This window comes from Corvus brachyrhynchos, unplaced genomic scaffold (genome assembly GCF_000691975.1).
Source record: "Corvus brachyrhynchos isolate BGI_N302 unplaced genomic scaffold, ASM69197v1 scaffold52, whole genome shotgun sequence".
In the NCBI taxonomy this organism is placed as follows: domain Eukaryota; kingdom Metazoa; phylum Chordata; class Aves; order Passeriformes; family Corvidae; genus Corvus; species Corvus brachyrhynchos.
Window position 1 is genome coordinate 3,395,982 of NW_008237221.1, and position 27,102 is coordinate 3,423,083.

General features: G+C 39.8%; 1 protein-coding gene across 2 annotated transcripts in view; it reads right to left on the bottom strand.

Moving 5' to 3' along the window:
* The window catches only part of DIP2C (disco interacting protein 2 homolog C), a 145,778-nt gene that overhangs the window by 89,483 nt on the left and 29,193 nt on the right, over positions 1–27,102 (bottom strand). For both annotated transcript variants that reach the window (XM_017728922.1, XM_008629661.2), the window contains exons 4-10: positions 25,919–26,044; positions 24,862–25,071; positions 18,771–18,902; positions 17,142–17,261; positions 16,003–16,200; positions 5,533–5,624; positions 1,562–1,672 (exon numbers count right to left, since the gene is read on the bottom strand). In XM_017728922.1, the coding sequence (XP_017584411.1) occupies positions 1,562–1,672; positions 5,533–5,624; positions 16,003–16,200; positions 17,142–17,261; positions 18,771–18,902; positions 24,862–25,071; positions 25,919–26,044 (989 nt within the window). The remainder of the gene's footprint in view (positions 1–1,561; positions 1,673–5,532; positions 5,625–16,002; positions 16,201–17,141; positions 17,262–18,770; positions 18,903–24,861; positions 25,072–25,918; positions 26,045–27,102) is intronic.

Sequence of the window (27,102 nt, forward strand, 5' to 3'; positions counted from 1 at the left end):
TCTTTCCCTTGGTCCTTCCTTCTGCTCAGTGGCCCTCAAATCTGCTCAGCTGGATCATGGCCTCTTGTTGTCTGATCCACTCCCTCCCTCCATCTCTCTCTCCTCCTTCCCCAGTTTATCAACCTGCCCCTTCCTGCGGCTCCCACCCCTTCTGTCCCTGCCACCTTCTGGTTTCACCATGGCAGGAGCCCACCACAGATGTTGGCTGGGACATGCATGACTGAAATCAAGAAATTTTGAGGTCAGCTCAGCTTCCCAGAGGTGAGGAAGGCTCAAGCAGGTTCATTCAGGAAGGAATCTCCAGTTATGTCGAGCTGTTAATTTGCTGTGTGAGATGTGCAAACTGCAAAGCCTTCGTGAGGGCTCACAATCTTGTTTTCAGGGCTTTCTTTTGAAAGGCAGGGTTCCTGTCCATGAAACAAAGATTTGAGCTTCTGCTCCAGGGTGCTCTAACACTGGAACATTTCAAAGAAAAACCCTTGACACCTGAAACATTGAAAATGTTTGACCAAAGCAATACATTTGCTCAGCCCTTTCCTTGGAAACGTCTCATGGCTTCAGTCAACATTTTCCAAAACAATTTACTTTAAAAAAGAAAGCCCGTAAGGATTTAAAAACACTCTTTGTACGGCCAAGTCCAGACCAAATAATTAAAGCAAGGCATTATTAGTGCTAGCTAATAAAAAAGTGATCATACAAGGGGTACGTAGGAGCAGCCAAACATGGTAAATTAAGGGGATACAACAAAAAAACCCTTGTAATGAATAAATACATTTTGCTGTACTTACCGCCTTCAAGGCACACATCCTCAGAAAAAAATGCAAGTTCTGCAGAATCTATGTAAGTGACCCAGCTGTCATTCACCTCCACCACTGATCCTCCCCTCACTACCCCCAGACACTCCTTCCAGCTGGAACTGCTCTATCTGCCTCCTAACACTTCTCTGGGATACGTGGTAGAATCTTTGAACCAACACTGGATGTGAAAGGCTTTTGATTAGAAGTGGTCAGTTTTCTCTATGAATGTATGTTCTGTGGCGAGAATTCCTGAGCTGAATTTGTTCCAGTGCCACCCTTGGCAGAGGTGACCATGGTGACAGAAGCTTTGGAATACATATGCACATACAGACAGAGGAGAAGGCATTTCCATAAGTGCTTTGAAGTAGCACACACAGCATCAGTGGCATTATAACATAGCTTGGGTTGCAGGGACAGGTGGAAAATCAGCAGTTGTTGCCGATGATTCTTTGTCAGTGGCCAACACCAGAAGGCTTTAAAAGGCAACAAAGATAATCTATCTACGACTGGCAGAGCTGTCCTCTTGAAAAATTTTCCTCTCATTTTCCATGCAGACCTGCCTTTGCTGAAACTGCAAGCACGTCTTCAGATTTTCCATCACAAAAAAGAAGAAACTATATATAATTCACCACACAGAACTATCTTGGTATCCTCAGATTCAGAGCTAGCTAACCACAAAAATGTACTCAAAAGCTGTGTTCAGTTGTGATTTATTCTGATGTAAGTTCTAAAATGGAGCACAGAGAAGAAACTCAGTTCCCCACCTTTCTTGTAAGTGGCACTTCAATTGGGACGGGCACAACTTCCGCAAGCAGGCAGCCATAAAACGCCACCATGAAAGCAGCAGGATCATTGTTAGGAAACACGAGTGTTACCTGAAAGAGAGAGATGTGCATTAATAATGTTTCATCCTAGGTGTCAGATAATGATAATTGGAGTTTCCATGCTTCCTTTTGGATGGAGATGATACTGGAGCACTTCTAAGACAGCTATTCAAATGCCTAATGACAGAGAATGAGGAATCAGAAGGAATTTATTTTGATAAATATTCCTTTTATGAGTATTTTCACTTAGGATGTAGTTAAATATTTTCATGCTGCATTGTTTCCTACATTGACAACACCTTTCATCTGGTTCTGAATTAACTGATTGTTTTACCGGTGTTAAATAACCAAGCAAATGGAATTAAAAGAATTTCAGATTCTAATGTAGTAATTTGCTTGAGGTTACTAAAACTGAAGTGTACATGTGACCAAATCAGATTACCCAGACTTAAGATGCCATTATGTCAATCATTAACACAGTTTTGTTTCACTATACTTTGCCTCATGCAATAGTTTTGTTTTAGGACTATCCTGTTGTCCAAGTGTAAAGTTTCTGTGTGCTGTGTGCACACACAAAAACTGGTATCTAGAAGTAAACGTCACATCCAGAGCTGGCCCTATCACATGCCAGCCTAGGTGTGGATTTGTTGAACTTCACAGCTTCAGGGCTAGGGCGGGGGAATTATTTAGATAAAAGAATGCCAAAACCAATCACAGATCACCGGAATGCTCAGTAGGTGTTGAACTGTGCAGCTTAACTCCTGCAGGCCCCGTGGACAATGCCTGAGATCCTCCACAGACAAAGGGGAAGGAGACAGGAGGGCTCACAGCCTTGCTGAGGATCCAGCAGCTTCAGAGAGCCCAGAGCTCTCCTTGCAAGGGCAGGCAACAGTACTGCTCTCACTGGTGAATGACCTTAGTGGCTGGATCCTCTCTGCAATTTTGTTCCGGTTTAGTCAGATGGGCGTTCTCAGCTCATGTCCTAAACAGCTGTAACACAGGTGGTTACTCCTGCACAGTCAACTGCAGTGGCATGCAAAGGCATGGCAAATGATTTCAAACCTCATTCCTCTGGGCTCACACACAGGACAAGGCTGTACTATCACAGCACCTTGCAACTTGCTAGAACTATTTGGTAGCTCTTGAGTTTTGACTGCTTCGACATGCACAGCAGTTTTGTTGAAGTAAAATCATGATGTATGCTCCAAGGTTCAGTTACTGGGAGTTTCCAGAATTTTCACATGGCTTCAAAGCCTTCCATACTATGTATGGATACCTTCCATATGTATGTACCTTCCATATGTATCCATGTATGGATAACCTTCCATACATCAACTTGATTTCTTCAAACTAGAAGAAATCTAACCAGCCTTGTCCAAGTGGGTCCAAAATATCTGGTTTTTAAGCTGAAGATTTAACTCATAATTCTTTAGAGTCAGAGCAAATACACCGCTACTTTATCTACACACTTGCACGTTAAACAATCCAAGTGCTGGAGATGGCTGTGCAGAGCTTACTGTATGCAAATGGAAATAGAGGGATTTTGCCAGGTGCACAGAGGGGATGGTAGAGATTGCTGAGCCCAGCAAACATCTGAAATATCCCAAAATATACTTTGAGGGTTGTTGGGTTTTGCACTGGTCTCTGCTTACACAAAGGCAGTGAAGGTTTGGCTGGGAATCTTTGAAAAGGAGCTGACAGAGGTGAAAAAAAAAAAATCACTGAAGTCCAGTGGGAATGAGGCACTAACTTCCTCTCCAAAAAACATTAATCACTAACAGACTTTACCAAATAAATAAATAATGTGTGTAAAAGCAAAAAGGGATAAAGTTGAAGAAAAACAAATCATACAGTGTATATTAACAGAGAATCTGGTTAGCTAGTAGGTATTTCAGAGAGCAAGATTAATTTCCAGGCAGCTGTCTGGGGTGATGCAAGGTTAAATTTCTGAAGCTACTATAGAAGGCAAATGCAGTTTGCCACGTACAAGACCAGAAACACGGAAGGAGATGCAGGCACGTTCATTTATTTTATGGCTCAGACAAAAAACCTAAGAGGTGAGGTAATGGTAGTCATTAGGTAGTAATGGTAATGAAAAACAGAGATTGTATTGACAGAAGGTGTTTTCAAAGGAAAATATAAACTATTTTATATCTATCAAAATAAGGAAACAAATACATTCTCATTTGGAAAAGACCAAAGATATGTGCCTGTATTTCATTTAGTATTTAAAAACTACCTTTAAGTGTTGTCACACAAGACACATTATGTAGAATAAAGTCACCTTCAAAGAGGTCAGAAAGCTTTTATGTTATTACGACAGGGGTGTAACCGCCAGAATCACAGCCTGGAGCATCAGAAGTGCTGTAACACCTCATCTTCAATGTGAAGTTGCCTCAAATGATCACGTTCCTGTTACACAGGGATGCCAGGCAAGATGCTTTTACAACACAAAGCATATGCTTTCAGCACTCAGCTATAAACATTTGTTTCACTTTAATCTAGGTGGACTTATTTTAGAAGAGCTGCAATTTGTTCCTTACGTGTCCTGTGCTAGTTAAACTTCCAGCTTTAGCCTGAACTATCCACAAATCCTTTCTAAATGTTAGGAGATGCCAGTGACTACTGCAGAAAATGACTACAAAGATGGGCAGGCAGCACACAATAGATACACAGAAATGCACGTTGCCTGTATGTGAACTTTATTCCTTTGGAGCTTTCTGGGTGGACTGTTTTGATGTGTACACTTGAACAACTTGCTGCTTCTGCTGTTGCTTAGAGACACTCTTGTAAGTCAAGTAAAAGAGAGTCTTCAGATCCTAGTCCTAGCTGAACGCCATCGTAGGAAGCAATTTAGATTAAGGATCCAGAGATCCTTTAGTTAATTTCTTTATGATTTATTTCAAAAAGAAACACAGGAAGGACTGTCACTATTTTTTTTCCTCTTTTTTCCTTCTGGGAAGCATTACTGCATGCTCTCATTTTTGAAGCCCTAAGACGTGTAATGCAAGCAGACATGTTTCTCACATGTGGCACAAGAGGATCAAGTGAACCAACAGTTTGAGAATTGCTGTCAGACCCTGGAGGGGGGAAACTTAATCTCATGCTCAGAACACTAAGCACTAGGGCAGGACTAGAATTTGCATTTCTGACAAATTTTTTCTGGAATATCCATTCCACAGCTTAGATCCAAACTGGAATGGGACCTGTGGAATTTTCTATACACACTCTGGCAGAGAAAATGAGCAGCAGGCTCAGCCAGCCTTGGCAGACAAAGGGGTAGGTTTGTAAGTACATTGTTAGCAAAACCATAGGATGTTCTTGTCTTCATTTAACATTTTCAAGTGCTACCTCTGCAACTCTTGCTCTCTGTGGGCTTTATCCATTTACTTAGATGCAGCCTCTAGCAGTAGCTGCATCAGAGTCAGAACCAGGAATGGAAATATTCTCTGCTACCAGTCAGCGTCATTTATTTATTCAACTGGCTGCCAAAATGTGCTGACATTGCTTGTCTTTGTCCTCCACAATGCTCCTCTTGTTTCTACCATCTCAACAACTACTAAGTCATTAGTAAGTAAGTTTTTTATCCACATGACACCTCCAGGCTCCATGAGCAAGCTTTTACTAAACAGACTGTTGTTCAATGTCCAAAAATCACTTTCCATGGGAATGTTTATTGCTGATGTTGCCACAACTTCAAGTTACTATTCAGGGAGTACCAGCTCATGTTACTTATTATGCAGTCCAAAACATCTGTCTGAATGATCAGTCTTAGGCAGTAAACAGCAGATTTCAGCACCCCATCCCACACCCCATTATTTCACTGATTTCTTCTGAGCACCCCAAATACCTCATTCTCTCTTTGTCAGCATTGGATTTGAACTATTACAAAAAATCATTGAGATACTCACCCTGTCTCCAGGTCGTACCATTGGTTCTTGTTTTGTGCCTAATTTATGTAGTATATTGTAAGCAACCTTCATACTTCTGGTCCAAAGTTTGCCTATTAACACAAAATTTTTGAAATTAATATAAAAATTCTTATGCTTTACAAGATTATTAAAGAGAAAGAATACCTGAGAAGTGGAAAACACACAGCAGGAACATTTATATTAGTTTTCCAGCTAAATATGACACCACTACTGGGACTTGTGGAAATACTTAAATACTTATCAGAAGTTTTCTTTGAACTTCTTTTTTCAAGACAGCAGTACTTAAAAAAAAAGAAAAGTGAGAATAGTTTTCCTTCTGGCAGAAGTTTCTTACTTTGGAGAAAATTGGATCTTGACTCTGAAATTAACTGTCAGAAGGGGCTGGTACATCATCAAGTCCAGACATCACCCTAACACCTCAGATGTAGCAAGCTGGACACGGCGCATTTCAGCACAGACTGACCTTGAGGTGATGTTCAGTTTCACCATGGCAATTCTCTCACCAAGGGAAAAGAAAAGGACTCCCAAGAAGCAGAGGCAAAGAGAAGAAAACCCCAACAAACAGAAAACACCCCACAGCTAAAGGGGCACACTGAAGCAGCAGGGACCCTCTGAACCTTAGCACATCCATATGGCTGTTTCACTTTTAATCCTGGGCCTTCTTCCATTTAACTTGGCTTTTCCTTCTCACCTGCTCCCATATCCTCCCTTCTCTGATTCATTTCACTTTCCCCAGGTATCCCCTCCTTACTGTCTCTCTTCTCCCTTGCTTCACCTTTCCAGCACCACTCTTAGCTAATCCTTATCAAGTCGTCACCCCAACATTCAATAACGAAAAATTCTCTCACCACGACCTCTTTTTTCACATTACAGGCCTTTCATTTATCCTTCAAGTGATTGGCATCTTTGCTCTTCCAGATGCCCTTTGTTTAGGGGCCTTGTTACTTCCATGTGAACAATACCAAGTTTAACAGCCCTTGTGCTTGGCTGGCCCCCAGGTACTGTCTTTAAGCACTATTCAGTCTGACAGTAACAAATCTTTAATTCATGCCCACCAATAACTGAAACGATAATAGGTTCTGACAACAGATTACCTATGGATTTCAGCAGTTCAGCCCCCCAAACATGCAGTATTGCTATTTATAACTAAGCCAAGCAGTTGCTATAATAAGTTCCTCCACATCCTGGTTAGAAAATGCAATACTACTGAATAATTTTTAAGTGCAAATCCAATGTAAATATAAAGTATGATGAGAAGGCCAGATTTTCTTTTTTTCTCACTTAAGGAAAATTGGAAGAGTCACTGCTGCTTGTTACAGAGAAAGTACTAAATGCAATATTTCTTATGAAAACAGTAATATTGTATCATCAAACTATGCTTTGCGAAGTTTTTAATTTATTAAAATTATGCCAGTATTTGCATGTTGAACTGTCTTGCTGCTCAGAAAGGAACACAATTCTGTTTCACTGGAAACTCAGCATAGATACAGGAGTATGTCTGCAGGATTAACTCTCACAGGACTATGACAGAACTACCTGCATTTGATGGAAAGAAAGTCTTCAAAAGCCTCCGTGCTGCTACAGTTAACGCTTGAACTTGACAAGTGAGGAGGATAAAAAAAAAAGGATGCCTTAAGAAAGCAAATACTCTTTCTCCTAAAGTTTTAAGCTTCAGTGGCAACAAACTTAAAAGAGCAATTAATAATGATACAGAATATTGGAGAATGGAAATCAAAAGCCTGGCAAAAGTTCTGAATTGCAAAAGAGAACCATCTTTACAAAAAACACTTTTAAGCTTGAAATGAACATTGAAGGAGCTGCTGTGAAAAGTTATGTCTGAGCTATAAAGATTAAATCTGTTACAAATCTTAAATTTACATTTGTGACACATTCACACTAATTTTTCATCTATCAAATGTGCCATCGAATATTTTCTTTAAAATCTAAGGGCTATAATATTACAGTATCTAGATGCATTCTTTCAGAGGTACCCAGGTATGCAGTACAATCATCTCCACCTAAGAGACCTGGATAAATGCTGAAATTAAGTTCTCTCAAAGACTAAGAAAACTTGAAGGAGTACTTTCTGGTAAAGCTTTAAATAAGTTTAAACATGTTTTGTCTTGATGCTCTTTTGTTGCCAAAATTTTATTTCATCTTCTAAGACACAGATAATGTAAGGCTCCCTTCCTAATTCTTCACCTTTCTGTTTGAATACACTTTGAACTGCACAAAAAATGGCCATATTTTCTAGTGGCTAGAAAAGACTCGAATTTTCTGTCACCACAGCCCTTTCCTTCTGTATTTACTGGTGTGATACCAACTTGTGTTAAGTATCTGAGGCATCATGTATCATGTGCCTCTGAGTGTGAAACTGTGGAAAACTGGAGTGAAGCAGCTTGCTTGCATTCAGCTGGGAAGGGGCTGGAACACAAAGACCTTATAAACTCTATAATGTCACTCCAACCCTTACAGGCTCTGCCTGCCCTCAGCTGCTGCCAACTCTGTTCCAGTGTGGGCTGTCACGGGCAGGCAGGGACCCCCAGGCACCCACATGAGCAAACAGAGCAGAGTCCACGCAGATCTTGAACTAAATTGTGTTCAACAGGAAGTCTGTAATTTCTCTAGCAGGGTATATAGCTGTGTTCCAAAAAAGTAAATTAAACAAGGGCCACAAAAGGAGCAGTAACGCAGAAGCTGGAGCTAGGAATGTATGGATGATCAGGGCCAGATCAGCGGCTGCTGGATGGGGCACGAACTTCTGACCAGATGTGGACTGAACCATGGGTTTGTTTTGTCACCTTGGCTGTTTGCCCTCTCCGACCCGACACCACTGAGAAACACAAAGGACTCAACGTCTGCAGGATAACAGCCCTGAGGAACGGAGGATGTTATAAAGAAGGAAATCTTTGAAGTGTTTCCTTCCTTGGTTCTGTCTAGGCTGCAAATCAGAGTAATTCTTCCTTTGCAAACTTGAGAGATTAGATGCTGCTGGGAAAAAAGCTGATTGCTAAAACCTCTCCCACAAATCCCGATGCTGCGACCTTGCCGTGACCTCCATGCAGTGCCACATCTGTGCTGTGGGAGTGGGAGGCCTGGCGAGGAGGCCAGCTGTGCTCCATCCAAGGCTTTGGCTCTGAGGCAGGGTTTAGGGCCCATCCTCATGTGGGTTAAATCACTTCGTTACATGGGCTCCAGAGGAAATCTGTTTGCAGCCACTGGGGATACGTCCCATTGTCCTCATCCCGAGTTCAGTGAAGCACTAGCCCTCCTCAGATAAACACACTGCCATTAATCTTTTGAGCTGGCTTGAAGACAGGGGGCAGATGCAGGAAACTCAAGCAACAGCTTCATTTGGTAGTGAGTGGAGCAGCCCATATCCCAGCTCCGTGCCAGAGCTCCTCTTTCCCAGCCATGCTGCTGCTGCAGGGAGCTGCCCTCGGCCCTTTCTACAGCTGGCAGAGCATGGGTGCAGGAGCCTGGAGCTGAACTGCTGCTTCCCTGCTCTAAACACCAGACCCTGTGAGCCCTCCTGCTCCTGACATTCTTGCCCCCATCCCCACTGCAGCAGGGTCCTTGCAAACAACATTCCTACTCACCACACCAGGACAGGATTTGTGCCTGTCAGGCCCCAATCTCACTAGACAAACATTAACAGCTACTTTCTTGCATCTAAAAATGAAGGACTGTTATGCCATCTACAGAAGTGTTCAGTGGTGTTTAAGGGACAAGGGTTCCCTCTGGAAGAGGCCCTGGCTCTGCAGACCCAGTGCTGGGACTGCCAGTCACACACACATCTCATGGGTAACATAAGGCACTACATGTTTAAGAACACGAATCACTCCTCAGTTTTCAGGTCACAGAACTATTTCCCATACAAAGCAGACTGGTAGAGTTCCCCTAGCTGATTTTGGAAAACAAAACCCCAACAACAGGCAGTTGATGCATACTATGTCACTACTACAATTTATTAACCTTGTTTCTACCTCCCATTGAGCTAATTGTGGTGCTGCTTTCCAAAATCTTGTATAATTCCACAAGATGGTAAGAAACTGAGCTTTTCTCTCCATCTATCACTGCCTAACTTATAATTGCTTATTTACTGAAATATATCTTCTTCTAAAGATGATCACATCTCCCTTAGCCACTTCTGTCACTTTGCCAGAGTGCTGCTGCCAGACTCTCATGCCCTAGCAGCATGCTCGTGCAGGGAGGCCTTTCAGGTTCTTCACACACTTGCAAACTGAGCGGAGAGCTCCCACCGTCCAGTGAGTAACAGCAAGTAGCACTCTGCCTCTGAATCTGAGCCATATCTGGCAGACATCACATGTGAAGGAATGCTCGGCAGGACAGAATGGAAAATGGCATCTCGCCTTCTGGCAGCTGTGACAAACACTGTTAGCACCCACGTGGAGCTAGTCCCTTTTCTCTTGCCACTGGAGTTTTGATTTAGTTAAGCAGTAGCAACTCCACATCAACAATTATATATTTTGTATTCAGTCATCTTCTTTTTTTTAAGTCTACTCAGATGGCAATAAAATTTAGCAAGCAAAAGTAGTTAATACCCAGTCCCATCTGGTTAAGCAACACATTATGAAGGTAAAGAAAACCACAAGGTGTTAAAAACCACACCAAAAGGGATCTGTTAAGAAAAATTAGATGTTTTCCACATGACACTGAAGTAAGTCCCCTTCCTCTTCCTTTCCAAATCTGTAAAAGTACTAAATGTTTGTGTTGAATGTAAAGAAGGTTTTAATAGAAAAGCTGTATCAGGGAGAAAATACAGAGAGAAAACAAACCACAACGAAATTTCCTGATCATCTTCAGGACGCTTTTCAGAACCACACAGCACTAATTCAACAAAGCCAAACCAGTGGTTGCTTACCAATCTCCGTGCACAGCAACTGCGAGACTGCCAAAGTTTAACTGCAAATAATTTTGTCAAATATTCATTTTCTCAATACCACAGTATGACATTCTTTGTATTAAACAGAAACAAGAGCATTTATTAAATCTAGTGTAAATGGCAAACTTCCTAATGCTATGCAGGTAAAGGGACTTTTTTTCTGCTTTGCAAAATAATAGTCGCAGCTTTACTACTCTGGTAATCCTTTCTTCGTGAGTTCTTTAGATCCAGCCTGAACAGCAAACGGAGTTGTTGCTCTTTGGGATAAAAAATCCAAAGAAAAAGAACAGAAATGTTCTGTTGCAGAGAATGAAGGACACCAGACATACTCAGAATAGAGGTAACCTTGCAATTACAGTCTTGATACTGCAGTCTGAACCATATAATCAGTAATTTTCAGTCTATTTATTAAAGAAACAAAGGTTTAAAATACCAAACAACCATAAGATTGATACCTGTCTGGGGATTTAAACCCATATGGACGACTATCCATACCTCTGTGAGTCTTGCATTATTTCCGAGGTAAGGGCAGTCTGGTTATGCAGCTGCTTGGTCAGAAGCATCTCGAATCTGTCTCTCTCCTGCTGATAATTGTGAAATTCCTGGCCTAGGAGATTCTCGCAGAAAGGTATGGGAGGGTGTCCTAGGTTACAGTGTAAGATGTAACCAAAAATAGGTATTCTATTATCATCTTCACAAGCTGTTAGAGCAGGTGGGGTAGTGTTCGTTATCTCCTACCATGACTCATCCCTGATAACTCCCTCCGGGACTATATCTCTTTGATGGGCCATCAAGGACCCACTGTACGGCTCATAGAATTACATCAGCCAGGGGAGAGGAGCCAAGGGGAGAGGACTCATAGAATTACATCAGCCAGGGGAGAGGAGCCAAGTATTCCCACCTGGAGATAATCTGCGGTTTGGAACAGCACGAGCAGGCTTACCTACTGGATTCCCAAAGAATAAGTGCTACTACTGGACCTTCAGGTGAAGACCAGATCCTTGTACAGGATCACTGCTCCAACAGAACCACTTCATCTGGACTGCTACCACCACCCTGACTAACAGGGTGTCAGGTTGTATCCTGACTCTGTCACTGTTCTTGTACTATTGCATTTATTTTAATTTTCCTATTAAATTATAGTTCTGACTTGCGATCTCCCACTAGTTTGTTTTCAAACTAGTACAGGGGTGCAGGTTGCACACTAGGTGCAGAACGGCTTGGGTTGGCTATTTCTGGCCTGTTGTTACCTTTCAGGCATGCCAGGATACCTCCAGTAGGAGCAACATCACCCCTGATGAGTCAGAATTACTTTGGCCCCAAAGTGTTTACAGTTGCTTTAGAGCTATTTTTAAAATCAGCAATTCATTTGAAAAAAATTGCCATTTTCCAAGCATTTCCTTCTCCATGGAATCCAAATGGAAAAAACAGTCTTCTGCCCAGAGAGTCACCTCTGCTCTTTTTTGAGAGCCTTGCTGTCTCTAGTGGGCCTCCGATGTCGGAAACACTACATCGGAGATACTGAAAGTATGTTTTAAAAAATCTGATTACAGAAAGTGTTAGATAAAGGAAATGAGATTCTTTGAATCAGACAAAGTTTACTGGTACTCATTTTGTTGTTTTTAATAATGGTTACAATAAGAAAGCTCAAAACTTGTTACTGATAAATTACTTTCAACCCTTTACTTTTTCCCCAGCTTTTCTGGTTCTCCTTAGAATAATCATTTTAAGTAAGAAAAGTAGCTCTGATACCATAAGAACTATATAGGATTTAATTGTCCTTTATTCAAGTTTCTTCTCTAAGAAACCACTAAGTGCTTCATTATTAATACTAAAACCAGATGCCTCACTACCCTGATTAACTTTGTCTGAGCCAGAAATTGTTTTCCTTTTCCTCAAAGCACACATTACATTTCTAGTCAGAGTTCAGACTCCCATAAAACCTGATAAAGACATATTTCCTTCCCATATCTCAGACATTTCAATTTATGCCTATTCAGTGATTTGATTTATAAAGGGATTGAGAATAACTTAACTAAGATGTTCTCCACTTAAACAAGTTCCCAGAGGAACAAAATATTTGAGAAATAAGTAATATTCATAGTGTTTCATTCACTAGAAAGAATTTAAGAATTTTGAGTACATTAAATAAAGATTACAACTGGGGCACTGACAAGAACAAGAACTGAGGCAAATCACTTCCAACACTTGCTTGAAAAAAAGGATCAAGTCTGCAAGTGCATTTATACATTTATTCTATCTAAAGTAATCTGAGACAAGTGGACAAAACCAGTCCTGACATGCTACGAAGACAAGAAGCTCAAAAAACATGCTGAAAAAGACACAGGAGATACAAAGCATTACAAATTTGATGAACTCCTGCAGAGAAATGGGAGAGCAGCAGTGATTTTAAGCAACAGCTGGAAGTGCAACTTCTTTAAACTAGTTCCCCTTCTGGCCCAGAAGCCCTTCATAATCTAGAGCTCTCACCACCCAAAGCCACACTAACACATATCCACATCAGCACCGCTAGGGGGAGAAATTAATTCCAGTAAACCACACAAGGTGGTCCCTGCAACACTCATCCACCCCTGTCTGCCACAGCAGATCATAGCTTGACCTCTGGTCTGAGCCCTCAAAGGTGTCTCTGGAAGGGACAGCAAAGGAGTTGTGAGAAAGACTTTGGAGAAGCAGAATTTTGTGGATTCTCAGAGCTCCTTTCCAGCATGCAAGGCCACCAATGGCAAATAAGAAAGCATCCTGGATAGATGCAAGAGGTCAGCACTATGTTTTTCAGGGCCAGAAGAGAGCCTGATGTAAGAATCGAGACCAAGGTCACAGATGGGATGAGATATCACCACGCAGATGCAGCAAAAGGTCTCAATTTGAAAAGATTTCCTCCTAAAATAACCTGCAAGGTTTGGACACAGAATGGCTGTAAAATAAACAAAGAAGCAAATGTCTGGGTTGTGTATGGTACTCTAGTTACAGCCCAAGAGATGGATGGGAAGGCAATATTGTCTACAACAACCCATGAAAGAGGGGGTAAATATGCATGGTGTTGAGGGAATTAGAACTCCTACTCAAGATGGGTCTTGATGTAGCTGATAGCTACAGAGACACTCCATGAAACCATCTTGGAAAGATGGAAGAAAGTGGCAAGGCAAACCTGCAATTCATCCATGCAGGAACAGAAAACTGGAGAAGATACTGAGAACAATATCAAAAGACATCAAAGAGAAGCCTCCCCTTAACTGGAAAGTTGGAGGATAAAGGAAGAGGATTTCCAGGAAGACAAGGGGGTGTGAGAAGAGACTGAAGCAAAAACAGTAAATAAAGGTTAAATATTCAAAAGGAGGTGCAAGTGATGACAACGTCTCAAAAACCAAACCTCTGGAAAATTAAAATTATTCTTAAAACTCATGAACATTTGTGAAATATATGAAAATTCCTGGTAATGGTATTGCTTTAAATTAACAAAAAACTTGAAAATAACTGTGAAGTACAAACTAGAGGCTACTGAAAATTGTCAGGGTTGATAATTAAAATTTTAGCCACCTGATCATAGCATGCACATGAGGAAATTCAGTGTCACATAAATACCATTTATGTCGTAGGATTGCAGCTAAGCTCATCTTTCAAAATTTTATTACTACCATGGCCAGTGGAACTATGCACAAGGATAAAAACTCATGAGTAGGAGTGTCTTTAATGATTTCGAGGCTTAATGTCTATTAATGTTCGAGTTCAAAAAATGTCATGCCTGCCATTGCTAGAAAATATTGCAGGCACAGAAGGTGGACTAGCTCCAGCAAAATCATTCATAAAGTCACCAGTGAAACGGCAAGTGGCTGTATTGTTAATGACATTTCCAAAGCAGTTTTCATTTAAGAAAACTACTACGGCATAGTGAATGAACATTTCCCATGAAAGAGAGTGTCAGCACGAAATGCACCTAGCAGAGAAGAATTCAGTAAATCTAGGAAATGTTTTGGTTTGTAATTTCTTTTATCTATAAAAAGAAAAAGAAGAAAAAAAAATAACTGATTTTTTTTCTGACCTCAAGAAACTACTGAAAGGCAACAGGAAAACCACATCCCAAAGTGCTGCCAAATGAAAGGTGCAAAAACATGAATTTTAGTCCTACTTTTCTCAAGATTCAGACAATGTAGAAGGGGGAGAGAGTTATTTTAGAACAGAGAAGCAGGCTAGGTGGCTCCATGAGCCATGCAAATATGTTCCTTGGGTTGATCTGCTCACCCTAGAGCCTCAGGCAAAGCAGGACATATGCTCAGACTCTCTGGACAGAATCTCAAATTCAGAAAAATGGTCTGATTCTCAGTAACAGCTTAATTTCCTTTCCTGTCCAATTTATTTAGGGCATTCAGTAGATGACATGACTTTTGCAAACATGTAATTGCAAACTTTAAAATTCTTCCCTAGTTCCAAGTAAATGTCCTTAAGGAAGAAAAACATTTATCAATGGTGAATCGTATGTTTGCCCCTGAAATTAAGTCACTTCTTAACTCTAAGGTACCTGAAGGGAAAGTGTTTCATGCATGACCCTCAGTTGCAAAGGTGCTCTTATGCTTTAAAAGCCTTTAACTATATTTGCAGTGCCAAACTTGCAGCAGACAACTTTTTGGCCAGGGACCATCACTGAGTCTGACTCCTGAACGGAAATGAATGCTCAGCACTGAACAAAACAGACAGACCTCTGTATCACAGCATGTAACAACATTCTCTGCACAGAACTCCAAGTCCCTGAGAAGGTAGAAATAAAAAAAGAAAAAACAATTTTTTATATCCATATCAGTAGCATACGGAAATGTTCCAACTCACTTTCAAAGTCTGACGGTTATTCATAATAATTCCTTTGAACAGCTCCCAAATGTTCCCAGAACATCTCAAAATTAGAAGCAATATGGGAGTTACTTTTCAGAGGTACCCTTATGTTTATTTTTATTTGGCCTTTCTTGGTTGCAATACACTGTCAGGCAGTACACATTGGACTACATCAACATACCAAAGGTCACACTGAAATATATCCTGGTAAATCTCTTTCTAGGGGGTATACTTGCTAGTTGTACAACTACCCATCAGGAGAAATAATTCAAATCACACTTACTACAATGTCAGAAAACAAGGGAAAAAATCCTATTTAACTTCTTCAGGAAGCTGATGAATTTTGTACACCAGGTTAGGCTTTTGCAGAACAAAGCCTGGGCGAGATCCAAGAGCAATGGATTTAGACATTAATCTTCAGGAAAATCTGCCCTAGGACGCATTTCTATTTGAAAAGTGGTTTTAATTTATAATCTGTTATTCCATGGGTGTATCTACTCAGCTCTTTTCCTCCGTCTGAAATAAATCATACTACAACATCTCAGCAACCCATACTCAGACATCAACAGCTTCAGAGTTCTTCACAAACAGAACAGATGCATCATTACAAGGCTTTTTTCACTATATGTTTATGCATTTACTATACACAGACACTGCACAGAATATATAAAAGCACAAATAGTTGGAAGAGTGCTCACCATAAGTGAGAATATACAGTGGTTTTCCATTGGTATCCATAGTGGTTAGGCAAGGAGCTTTTGGTGAGATGGTCCCCCATCGCTGCAAGGCTGCTTCCAGGGAAGGCGGCCAGTTTGTAACCACACCTAATTGTTCCCCACGCATAGCCAACATCTGAGCTCCTTCTGGCTTTGGCTGGTTTGGATCTGGCTGTTGAACTTATGATTATGAAAAGATATACAGTTACCATGTGAATTCTATACCTTGTGTACACCTGTGTAATCAAGAGAATAAGTTACCTTCGCAAAATATTCTGAAAACAGTAACATGTAAGAAGGTATTGAGAAGTAACAGAGAAATATAACAGAATAATTTACTTTTAACTTTAACACAGATCAAGCAACTGAAGCACCTCAGGAATGAAAAGTCCTTGTTCTTACAGGAGTTCTACAAGCAGGGAAAGAAACTGCTGAGGCAGCATGCATATATTTATCTTCAAAATAATCAACATTTCTTTATTCCTAAAGAGAGATGGAGAATACTTTTTCCTGGGAAAAATGCAGTAATGAGATGAACTGCAGGACTACTGACAAAAATGTACTTTAACAAGTAACAGATTGATTTAACTCATGTTCTGTTACATGTTTTCTTATAAATTCCTGTGAAGACTATTTAAATTTCCACATTCTGGCAAATCTTAATCCTCAAAGCACCGGTCTTTTTTAAAAAAAGTTCCATTTATTGACTGCATCTTTTTTTCTATTTTACATTTAGTTCATTTTTCATACTTCACTGTTACACAAAGGATGTGTAAAACATTTAACATGCTCCCTCACTAATAGATTTTCTCATATTGGTGTTCAAAAGCAATGGCTGCAAGCCACAGAAGAATGTTCTCAAAACAAAGCTTCCCTGTATTCTCTTCTATCATTTCTTTGCAAGCAGAACCAGGAGCTGAGCAAACAAGAGAGACTTTTGACTCCACAGCACTATGTCTAAGCGTACTACAAGCAGTTTCCACTGAATACCAATGGTTTTTTTGGTACTTGCCAGTACAGGGAGGGCTTACTTGGCTTACTAGAAAGTCAACGTAGGAGACAAACATTTTACAGAGTTTTAATAAGCGATCCCCAAACCTTTTGAAAAACAGTCATTTTACCTTCTAACAATTCCTCAAAGTCATCTACAAAGAACTCTCGTAATGGTGGTCGTTTGGGCCGTTTTAGTGTATTGACCAGCTGCTGAATCTTTGCTGACACTCTGCTGCTCACTGGTACTCCTGCAGGACAGGGATCAATGGAGACATCAGTCGACAGCTACGCTGCACCCACCAGACGTCAGGTGGGCTAAGAAAAAGTCCAGGACTGCAAGGCCACCACAACTACAGTTTCATGCCATACCGTGACTCAAGTATTTAACATTAAAACATACACGCAAAAAGGAACAGTGATGCCTAATGTGAATAAAACCAGTACAACAATGTCAGAGCGAGGTTGCAGAATTAGAGGGGAAACAGCACACAGACTGAGGGAGAGAAGCACAGTGGAAAAAATGTCCCTACACCAAATGTCAGTACCCTGAGGGAATTCCCTCAGCAATGGTCAGTGAGAAAACTGGCACTCGCCCTCCCCATGATCATGGGCCATACCAACGTTGTCTGACTAGACTGCAGCCTGGTGAGGAGTGTGGGTCATAGGCTCTGCCCTGTCATTTATTCTGGGTTATTTTTACACTGCAGGGGACATCCATCCAGTACCCATCTTAAACATGGTTCACGTCTTTGTATTATTTCAGCATGACCCTGTATTCTCTGAACATCCCTGCAGTCAATCCCACCAGCCAGCAATCTCCAAGGGGAGCATGCTTGCCCATACAGCACTTCAGAAAACACTGCTCCGAGCAGCAGCCTGGGGCAAGGGGCATTTTTATAATATAGTCCCATCAATCACCTCCCCCTTCCCTTTCTCTAGTCGAGTGCAAAGCCTCTCCAATGTCATCTGTTCCTGAACTAATAGCTTTCTGTTACTGCATTGCAGGAATTTCAACTTCTTACCCTTCCATAAGGTTGGCTCCAAAACTTTTACCAAGTGGTGTTTAGAGCAGAAGCTACTAAGTTTAGATGCAGTACACTTGGTCAACAACTCCATGCTGTGCTGAAATATTGTTTGGTAAGTTTTAGAAAAGAGGAGCGGTAAATAAGGAAGGGTTTACAAATAACTGTTTTTCAAAAAAAAAAAAAAAAAAAAAAAATCAAGTGGTGTTTAGAGCAGAAGCTACTAAGTTTAGATGCAGTACACTTGGTCAACAACTCCATGCTGTGCTGAAATATTGTTTGGTAAGTTTTAGAAAAGAGGAGCGGTAAATAAGGAAGGGTTTACAAATAACTGTTTTTCAAAAAAAAAAAAAAAAAAAAAAATTCAAGAGAATGAAACATCAAACATGCTAATTTTCAAGATCCATCCTAGCATGTCACATTCTCTGCCATTTAAAAAAACAGACTAGCTGTAACCAGACAGCATGATAATAGCAAATCTAAAGAGATTCTCTGGGGTTTTTGCCAAACTTCTATTGGGAGTCAGCTCTGCTGATTAAGAAATATTTCTCTATGTTATCTTCATTGATATCAGCTTATTTTAGAACTGTAAAGGGCCTGCAGCTTTGTGTTTACAAGTGAAAAGTGCCCAGAAAAAATCACAAAGAACACCCAAAAAACAAGAGCAGATGCATACAGTAACCACTAAAAAGTCCAGGATACTCAAAATAACCCCAGTTCTGCTTTGTGACATACCATCACCAGTCTCCATAAGCTCAGCGTTGCCATACTTTGGTGCCACCCGTGCTGTGGGTCCTTGTGGTCTTTCTACTTGTATTGAGTGTTCTGAGGTGTAAGTGGTAACATCTGGAGGGGCAGAATGATTTTCTGTGAAAAGTAAGTTAAAAGGTTTAACCATGTACCTCTAGTGTCAAAAGGCAGAAAAGCAAAGGGCAGAGGAAAGGTGAGCATTTGATTTTGTTTTTTCCCCAACATCTGAACAGGCATTAAAGTTAATGCATAAAATGATGGTACTGAACTACAATGTGTAGCATGATTTTAATAAATAAAGTTTGCACTGATTAAAACAGGGCTGTATATCTGCAATCACATAAGCGATAGGCTAAGAAAATGATACAATTAGGTTGTAGGTTCTCCACTGACATCTGATTTTACTTAAAACTTGTGGACATCTGCAAACAGAAAAGACCCAGAGAAATACACTTCTGTTGCATTATTGTGTTGATTTTTCTAAGTAAAAAGAACACAGCACATTGTCAATCACTTGCAAGTGCCAATGCATATCACTTTTATAACCTCTGTATTTTGAATATGTCAATTTTAGTTAAGAAAGGAAAAAAGTCAATCATAGCAGGTTTGGAAACTAGAGGCAAGAAATAAAATGTAAAGAAACATGAACTTTGCATTCTTCATGGACACTTGCTTGTCTACTATTTTTAGACAGAGATATTTCAATTCTTCCGCATAACAAAGCCTTGCCTTCCAGAAGGCAAACACGATTTGGTCTGACTCATGCCAGCACTGCTGAACAATTCCACAGAGCTAATCTTTCTCTTTCATGGCCTGATAACTCAGCATGCTACCACAGTTCGTCTTCCCATGTTTTCAAGTTTGAGTCTTTATTTCCTACGTATTTGTACTATTTTTATAGGTTGTCTCATAAATTTTTTGCAGGTTTTTATCCGCATTAGATTAGATGGAGATAAACGCCACAAGCAAATAACAACTTTTCTTTCAATTGACTTAAATGATCCCCAGCAGCCTCTGAGTTACAAAAGAAGGCAGGTTGTCATTCTGCTGCCACAGAAGTGAAGAGAAATGCATTCTATTTTACAACAGGGTAAGAGCCTTTCAAAACGAAAAAATTCTGGAAAAATGTCATCATGTTCCAGTACTGTTTTCAAGATGTGCTTTTTATTAAACCTTTTATTTAAGTATTATGATGTCATAAGTACTAGAACACCAACCTCTACAGTAAATTTAATTTCAAACATAATTATAAAGCATTTTCATTTTTATGAGTTTTGAACTTTGAAACACTGTGATTCTTGTGCATTCAATCCCAAATTTATGCACCATCGACACAGAAAACTAATTTTTTTGCTACACATACATGAATAGGATGCTATAATAGATACTTATTTTGCATAGTTCTCATTTAAAGGTAGCATTTGACAGAGAATCATCATGAAAATTTAAGACATGACATTAATGTCTGCAGCTGTTATTTAATGTTTATATTCATAACATCATAAGGGCTCAATCCTATCACCCAATCATATTATCTGGTTGAGGAAAATGAAATGGCTTTTTTTGACCAACTCAAAATGTCGTGCATTCTACAAATGTCCAGTTGGAGCTTTTGCTTCTGATCATGTCCATTGTTACAATTTTACTGAACAAACACCTTATATTGTGCTATAAGTGACAGTTGAAATACAATAGATTGAACAATGAAGCTTATGCTGGTAATGGCTTGAATAATGTCTTCCTTTTAAATTTCTTGTCATTATCAACTATTTTAGACTCAGCACAATTTTTTGCCCTTTCCTGTTAAGTGGCAAGAGCTTTTTATAGATCATGATTGTATTACTCAATAACTAAGTGAATTAAAAAATGCTGATGTTTATCTTTCTCTTTACTTATAATGCAGTTTTGCTATGCATATGGGAGATCATGACTAAGAAAATAATTGTACTTAGTCAGCTATCAATAACATGAGAAGGTATTTTTAAAGTGAGCTGTATTTGCTTACATCTTTCCAGTGAAGTATTTCCATCTTTCAGACTTTACAGGGCAAAGTGAATTGGAGTTAAAGATTAAATTTTTTTTAATGCATGGGGCAGAAGATACATGAGCGGGGATGTTCTCCCCTCAGAACTCTGCGCTTAAACCAAATTCTTCTTTGTTACACATGGTGCTGAGGAGGGGGAAAGAACATAACAAGAGTCCTGCTCTTTTGTAAAAGGGTTTCCTTTTGAACAGAGAGCACTTGCACATGAAGTTGCCTAAAAGAATCTCTCTACCCAAGGCTGCCACCACAGGTCAGTCAAAGAGTTCTAGTGCCCAGCTGCTATTTACTTTTATCCCGAAGAAGAGGAATATTAAGGTTTGTCTTGACGTGTTCCTTTATAGTATCTGCTTTACAGATGTCTTATCATGGCAGTATCTACCTCTAAGTTTCATCCATTAGATTTACAAATATTTGGTCAGTTCATGTCTCAGAGTCAGGCTTGGAGAAATGAAAATCATACAGACAAAATTTTGGTCTGAATGACTTCTAAAGAAAAAGATAATTGTTATGTTATGTGAAATGTACCCTTTTTTAATATAGAACATTCAATCCAAGCTTTGGCTATGGACACGATCTGTAGAGAGTTGCTTGGTCTTATGTCAGGTAACTCAAAGAACTGTCTGAGCTTTCATTAAGAATCATGATCCTGACACATCCGTTCACTAAAAAGTAGAAACTGTGACAGCTGCATGACTTCAAAGTACTTCCTCCATCAAAGATACATATTCACCTCCTATTCCCATCTCTTCCAATATCCTTGCATTAGAGGATCACAGACAGAACAGCTGTTTCCAGTTAAGGCTCTCTTCATTTCTTCCACTGGAGTGACATCATTTACCCCATTTCATGAAGATCAGAAAGGCCCAACAAAGCAGAGCATGTTCATGTAGGGATAGAGCCAATGCACTGACAAAGCCCCACGTCTGAGGAGAGGCAAAGAAGTGGAGGAATACTTTCAGTGGAGGTTTGGAATCTCACATAAGCAGCAGGTATTTGAAAAGGGTCAGAGATGCAGCTCTTGTAGCTGGGTTTTTCTTGTACTGATGTCCGGGTGACAGATTGTATTTTAAACTAGTCTCCTGTATAAGTTAACATTCCCCACAGAACACAAGAATTTTCAGTTGTTTGAAAACTATCAGCCATGCTTATGGCACATGTTTTTATATTTATTTGATTAGCAATCTATGTAGCCTTTAATGTGGATAGAAGCCTTTGATTTTCAAACAGAAACATATTTGAAGCATATAAAAGAAACATTAAATGCACCTATAGGATCAACACTTTGAAATGACATGATTAACTATAAAGATTTACAGTCATAGGCAAGCACTGTGTAATTTTCATTGCATGAACCTTGTGAGCTCTGGGCTGTGCTTTCTGTCCCTGATTTTTATATACACAGAAATCCAAACCATGTAATACCAAAAAAAGAAAGGTTAAAGATCTTAGAAATATGCACAGTACTGACCCAAAGAAGGGTCAGAACATTAGATTTTTTTTACAGATTTCACTGGTTTGACCTCTAAATTCAAGAATTACTGAACCCAACTGTGACACCTATGCCAAACTGAAGACTTTCCCTGTAGCTTAATGCAGACAGCTGAGCATCTTAAAGCTGAGAATAAATATTAAAATTATATCTATCCCAAACTAAAACTTTGGCCACAATAAAGCAGCGGCAATCAAATTAAATGAACAGTATAACATTAAAAGCATATCATATCTTATGCAAATTATCGAAATGAGTCACAAAGATAACTCTGATTATATTGTAGCCAAACCTTTTTATCAAATCCCTTTTCAGGCCTGCATTCTTATACTTAAACTGGAAAAAATCTCCCTTTCATTGTGTGATGCACTCTGGAGGTAAAATCCTAGTGGATATCAGAATGGAGGGCTTTTTTGGGTTATCATTAAGGTCTTCCCTGTTGCACTTTGAATTTGTATTTTTAAAATTGGCACCTTCAGAGTAAAATTGGCACCTTCTCTCTTGCAGGCTGGCCTGTCTCTGGAGAACAATTCCCTGGACCAAACATCAAGCCATGGTAACATATGTTCTTTGTGACCAAGAACAAACTGTCTCTGGTAGCTGAGGAACTTTAAGGAACAGGATTACTCTTCTCTCTCATCTACTCTCCTGCCAAAGACATGTATTCATTCACCATCACTGGCCCACTGCCCTGCAAAGAGCCAGGCTTTCTGTAGGAATACTCCAAATCTATTACCTCTTAGAATACATTTAAATGCAAAATTTACCTTCTTGGATGGGAAAGAAACAAAATAGCAATTTAATTTCAAATTCTTAAAGGATGCAGCTCACTCATGAAGAAATACATCTTAGAGTTATCAACTGTGCAGCTTCTCTTACGTTTCCAGTGACTTTAGCAACAATGACTGATGGCAACCATAAGACCCCAGTCTCATCACTCATATTTTGTGCCCAAACAACCTTTACATTACTACACCTCAACTACTGTCCAAGAAGAGTTGCAATTTAAGGTATCCCATTGTCAGAACAAATGAAAATATGCATACACTGAGGTAAGCTCAGCTGCTTCCTTCAAAGGCAAGATCTTTCTAGTCAACAACAAGGCACAATAAAACAAGTATAAAAAATAGTAGTTTCCCTCTTCTGCAGAATAGTGCCATCTTAATTTAGCTCTATAAATGCTGTATTATTTACCACAAACTTAGTGATTATAAAAGAAGATTTACTGTGCCAGATTTAAAATTACCAAAATGTCAAATTATAAAGAAGCTATTTTTAAAGACACATTAAGACTTGGTGTGTGAGTAATGCAACCTTTCAGAGTTTGGATAAATTTAATTCTCTATGCTATAATTTCCTGTAGCATTTCAAGATGAAGTCACAGAAAATAATCAAATGCAATGATTAATGTGTTTCCAAGTGTACGTGTTTCTAAAACAAGTTTCTAAGCATTCATTTAGCATGAATTTATGAATACAATACGAGTTCTTCCCCTGACTGCAATTCAGCAGTTCCAGATCGCGATGAGAGGATTACTGAAAATACAGGTGTTACATCAAGCTATACTGATAGCAAAAACCAAGGGATATGTACTCTTGTTCCAGCACATAAAACCAGGAATACTGAAGAAGCTTTCATGTATCTCATTACATACACTTGAAAAGGTTGAGAACAGTCACATAAACTGTAGTAAGACAGTAGTAAGATTGCTTTATCTGTTCCAACACAGACTTCAACAGATTTTCAGTGAGAGCCCAAAATACACACCCCAGCAAGAACACACCCAAAGCAAGTGCCTTGTATGATAAGCAGCTGAAGAGTGAAAGGAAATCAAGCCTTGCTTTCCACATATCCAATCAAATAGCTGCCTCATGTCAATAAAGACTAGGGTCAATGGCACAGTATTCAGGAATTATGTCTGTGAAGCTTAGCCCTAATGCAAAGAAAGCTTTGACTTCCTAGGATCTTTCCAAAGGAAATAAACAAGCTATTAATAACAACAGCTCCCTTTTCTGAAGCTATATAATGGTCTCTCCCATGGAGTATAATCGCTAGATATCCCAGTTCAAGTATTCTAAATTCAATTAAGGGCAGAAAAAAATATGTTTAAGAGGACTACTGTTAACAGAATTATCAAAAATCACTCAAGCTATGTAATTAAAGTGGTGCAGCAGTGGGGGAAACTCATATGCAAGCAATCCCTAATGATGCATGCACTGATTTTCCTTACTGATGAATCCTACAGAGGATCCTTTATAGCGCTAAGTAATGGAAGTCACAGAACTGTACATTTTAAGGTATTTGGTAACCAAATAGCTAGACCCTGTTTGCCACAACATAAGTTTACCCCCAAATCCAAACTGCTATGTTTTTCCCCTCCTGAAATAGGAACGTAGGACTATCTCTCCATATAATACATGTAAATATTAAAAAACAAAGAAGAAAGGAAAGGCTTCTGTAAGACTTCATGTAGCAGCATCAGCTGAACCTGAGAGTCAAAATTCATGTTAAACTGGACACACTCAACACATCTCTATACTGACCTATATGAGTTTGAGCCATAACATCAGCTAGTCTGTGTGCAGCACCACTGCCTCCACTTTGTGTCGAGGAGGAGGAAGTGGTTGATGTGGTAGAGCCGTGGATCGCTTGACTGATCCAATGTTCCATGTTTATACTCCCCTGGCTTGAGGTGGGAGTTCCCTGGGAGTCGCCCTGTACAGAGCCTTCGTCTTCTGAACCAGAAGAAGTATCTAGTAATTAAAAACAGCCTGTTAGCTTGCAGTCCTTTGGGGTTTTCTTAATAGAAATAACTCATATTCACATCACAAATCTAAAGAAAGTGCCATTAAGAAAATCTCAGGAAGGCAGGCAAACATAATGAGAAAACTGCACTACTGAAAACCCTGAAACTAAGTCAGTTGCTAACCGTGCACATCTCCTGCTCTAAGGTCATGGCGTGTGTATTATTGTACACACAAAAAAAAAAAAGGATAATTAAAGTCTTCCTTTGTAATGTTAAACACAGAATTTTCTGAAGATTTCCAGCCAGGAGAGAATAAAAAAAAACTTTCCCAAGCTCACTCCACAAAGTCTGTGAGACACTTATACAATTGTACAAAGACCAATCCTCAGTGAAATGGGAGTCCCAGCTGGATTCAGTGAGTATGAGAAGCATGAGATATGAGGTATTTTCACAATCTAGTAGGTAAAAAGAGCAGATAAACTTGAAAAGGAATGGCACAACTAGTTGCTAAGACAATGTTAGATTACATTGTTAGGGAATAAACCAGAAACGTGAAGGGAACTTGGACTATCATAAAGAATGACAAGCTGGCCATAGTTAGGTTCTTGTAAGCCTAAAAGGACTGGTGCAAGCTAAGGTATCACCAAGGGCAAAGCAATCATGTGAACTGTCCCTGTTGACTTTTCCACTACTCAGTTCACCTTCTCTTCAAACATACCTCAATGAAGATTGGTGTGCATCAAATGACATTTCCATTTCTATCTATGCTGACAGATTAGCAGCTCATAGCAGCACAAAGAACCATTTTAAAAATTCTCATTCAATTTAATATTTAAAAATAGAGAGATACTCACCCGGAGGTGTGTAGGCATCCATTGATGTTTGCACCACCAATGAACGTCGTTTTGAGGGCATGGGGACTGCCATTTTCCTTTCTTTATGTTTAGCAAGGGCTGCCTGCACTGCTTCTGTGTGGACATCTAGAAGGAAAGAGGTTTGAAGCCAGAGTTAGACAGAAAGGAGCTGTTCTTTGCCCACCCAGCACACCTGTTGCAGGTTCGTGTGTGTGCCAGCTGGGCTGACAATGCACATCCCATGATGGAAGGCCAGGAACACACAGGATCTCAGAGGAACTGCAGGAGTTCTCCTCACTGTAGAAAAAGCAGCTACAGTGAAAAGTGCTGTACCAACAAACAAGCCCTTTGTGCTGTATGATATTCCCAGAACAGTGTTGCAGTATTTGAAGAGCAGGAACATCACTTCCCGAGAGCAAACCTTTGTTTAACCAGGAGCTGTTACTTCAGTGACCATTGCCATTTTCAGTGGAACTGTGGTGTATTATTGTTGTCCATTTTTTAAATAAATAAGGTTTCCAATTTACACAAAAGTCACACAGAGTAAGTGAACAAGAACATTTGCTTGAAGGGTAAGAGGTATGTTAAATGACACAACAGAAATGGCAACAGGTCCCTCATTCCCAAATCCTTCTCCTGCCCCTGTCACTTGGCATTATTCACAGAAAAACAAGTACTACGTAAGGTTGGCCTGAGGTGGAATGAGGAAAAAACCACTCTAAGCACAGACCTGGTGCTTTTCAGGCAGGTGCTGCACACAGCTCACACCAGCCCACTCCACAGTATCCAACAGATCCCTTCTCCTTGGGGATATAGCCAGTGGACAGCTTCTCTACTTTTCACATGTATTTATAGCTGCCTGCCTCCCAAAGTTCGAAAAAGGCTATTTACCGTGTCAAAAAGATGCGAGTGCCTTTTTGATAATGACTTTGTTTTAAGCACCATTTTTGAATTACTACTATAACTACACATTGAAATAAGTCTGCCTTTAGTTTACTACCTTGCACTGTTTGTCTGCATATTTCTATGGATTTGGGACAAGACTCACACGAGGAGAATGTATGCAAAAGACATGGCAGCCAACAGAAGTTTCTTGTGGCTAAAGAAGTTGCCACATACATTGACCATCTGATATCTTGCCTCTTAACCAGTTACCACTGGTCAGCTGTAGAAAATACAGCAAT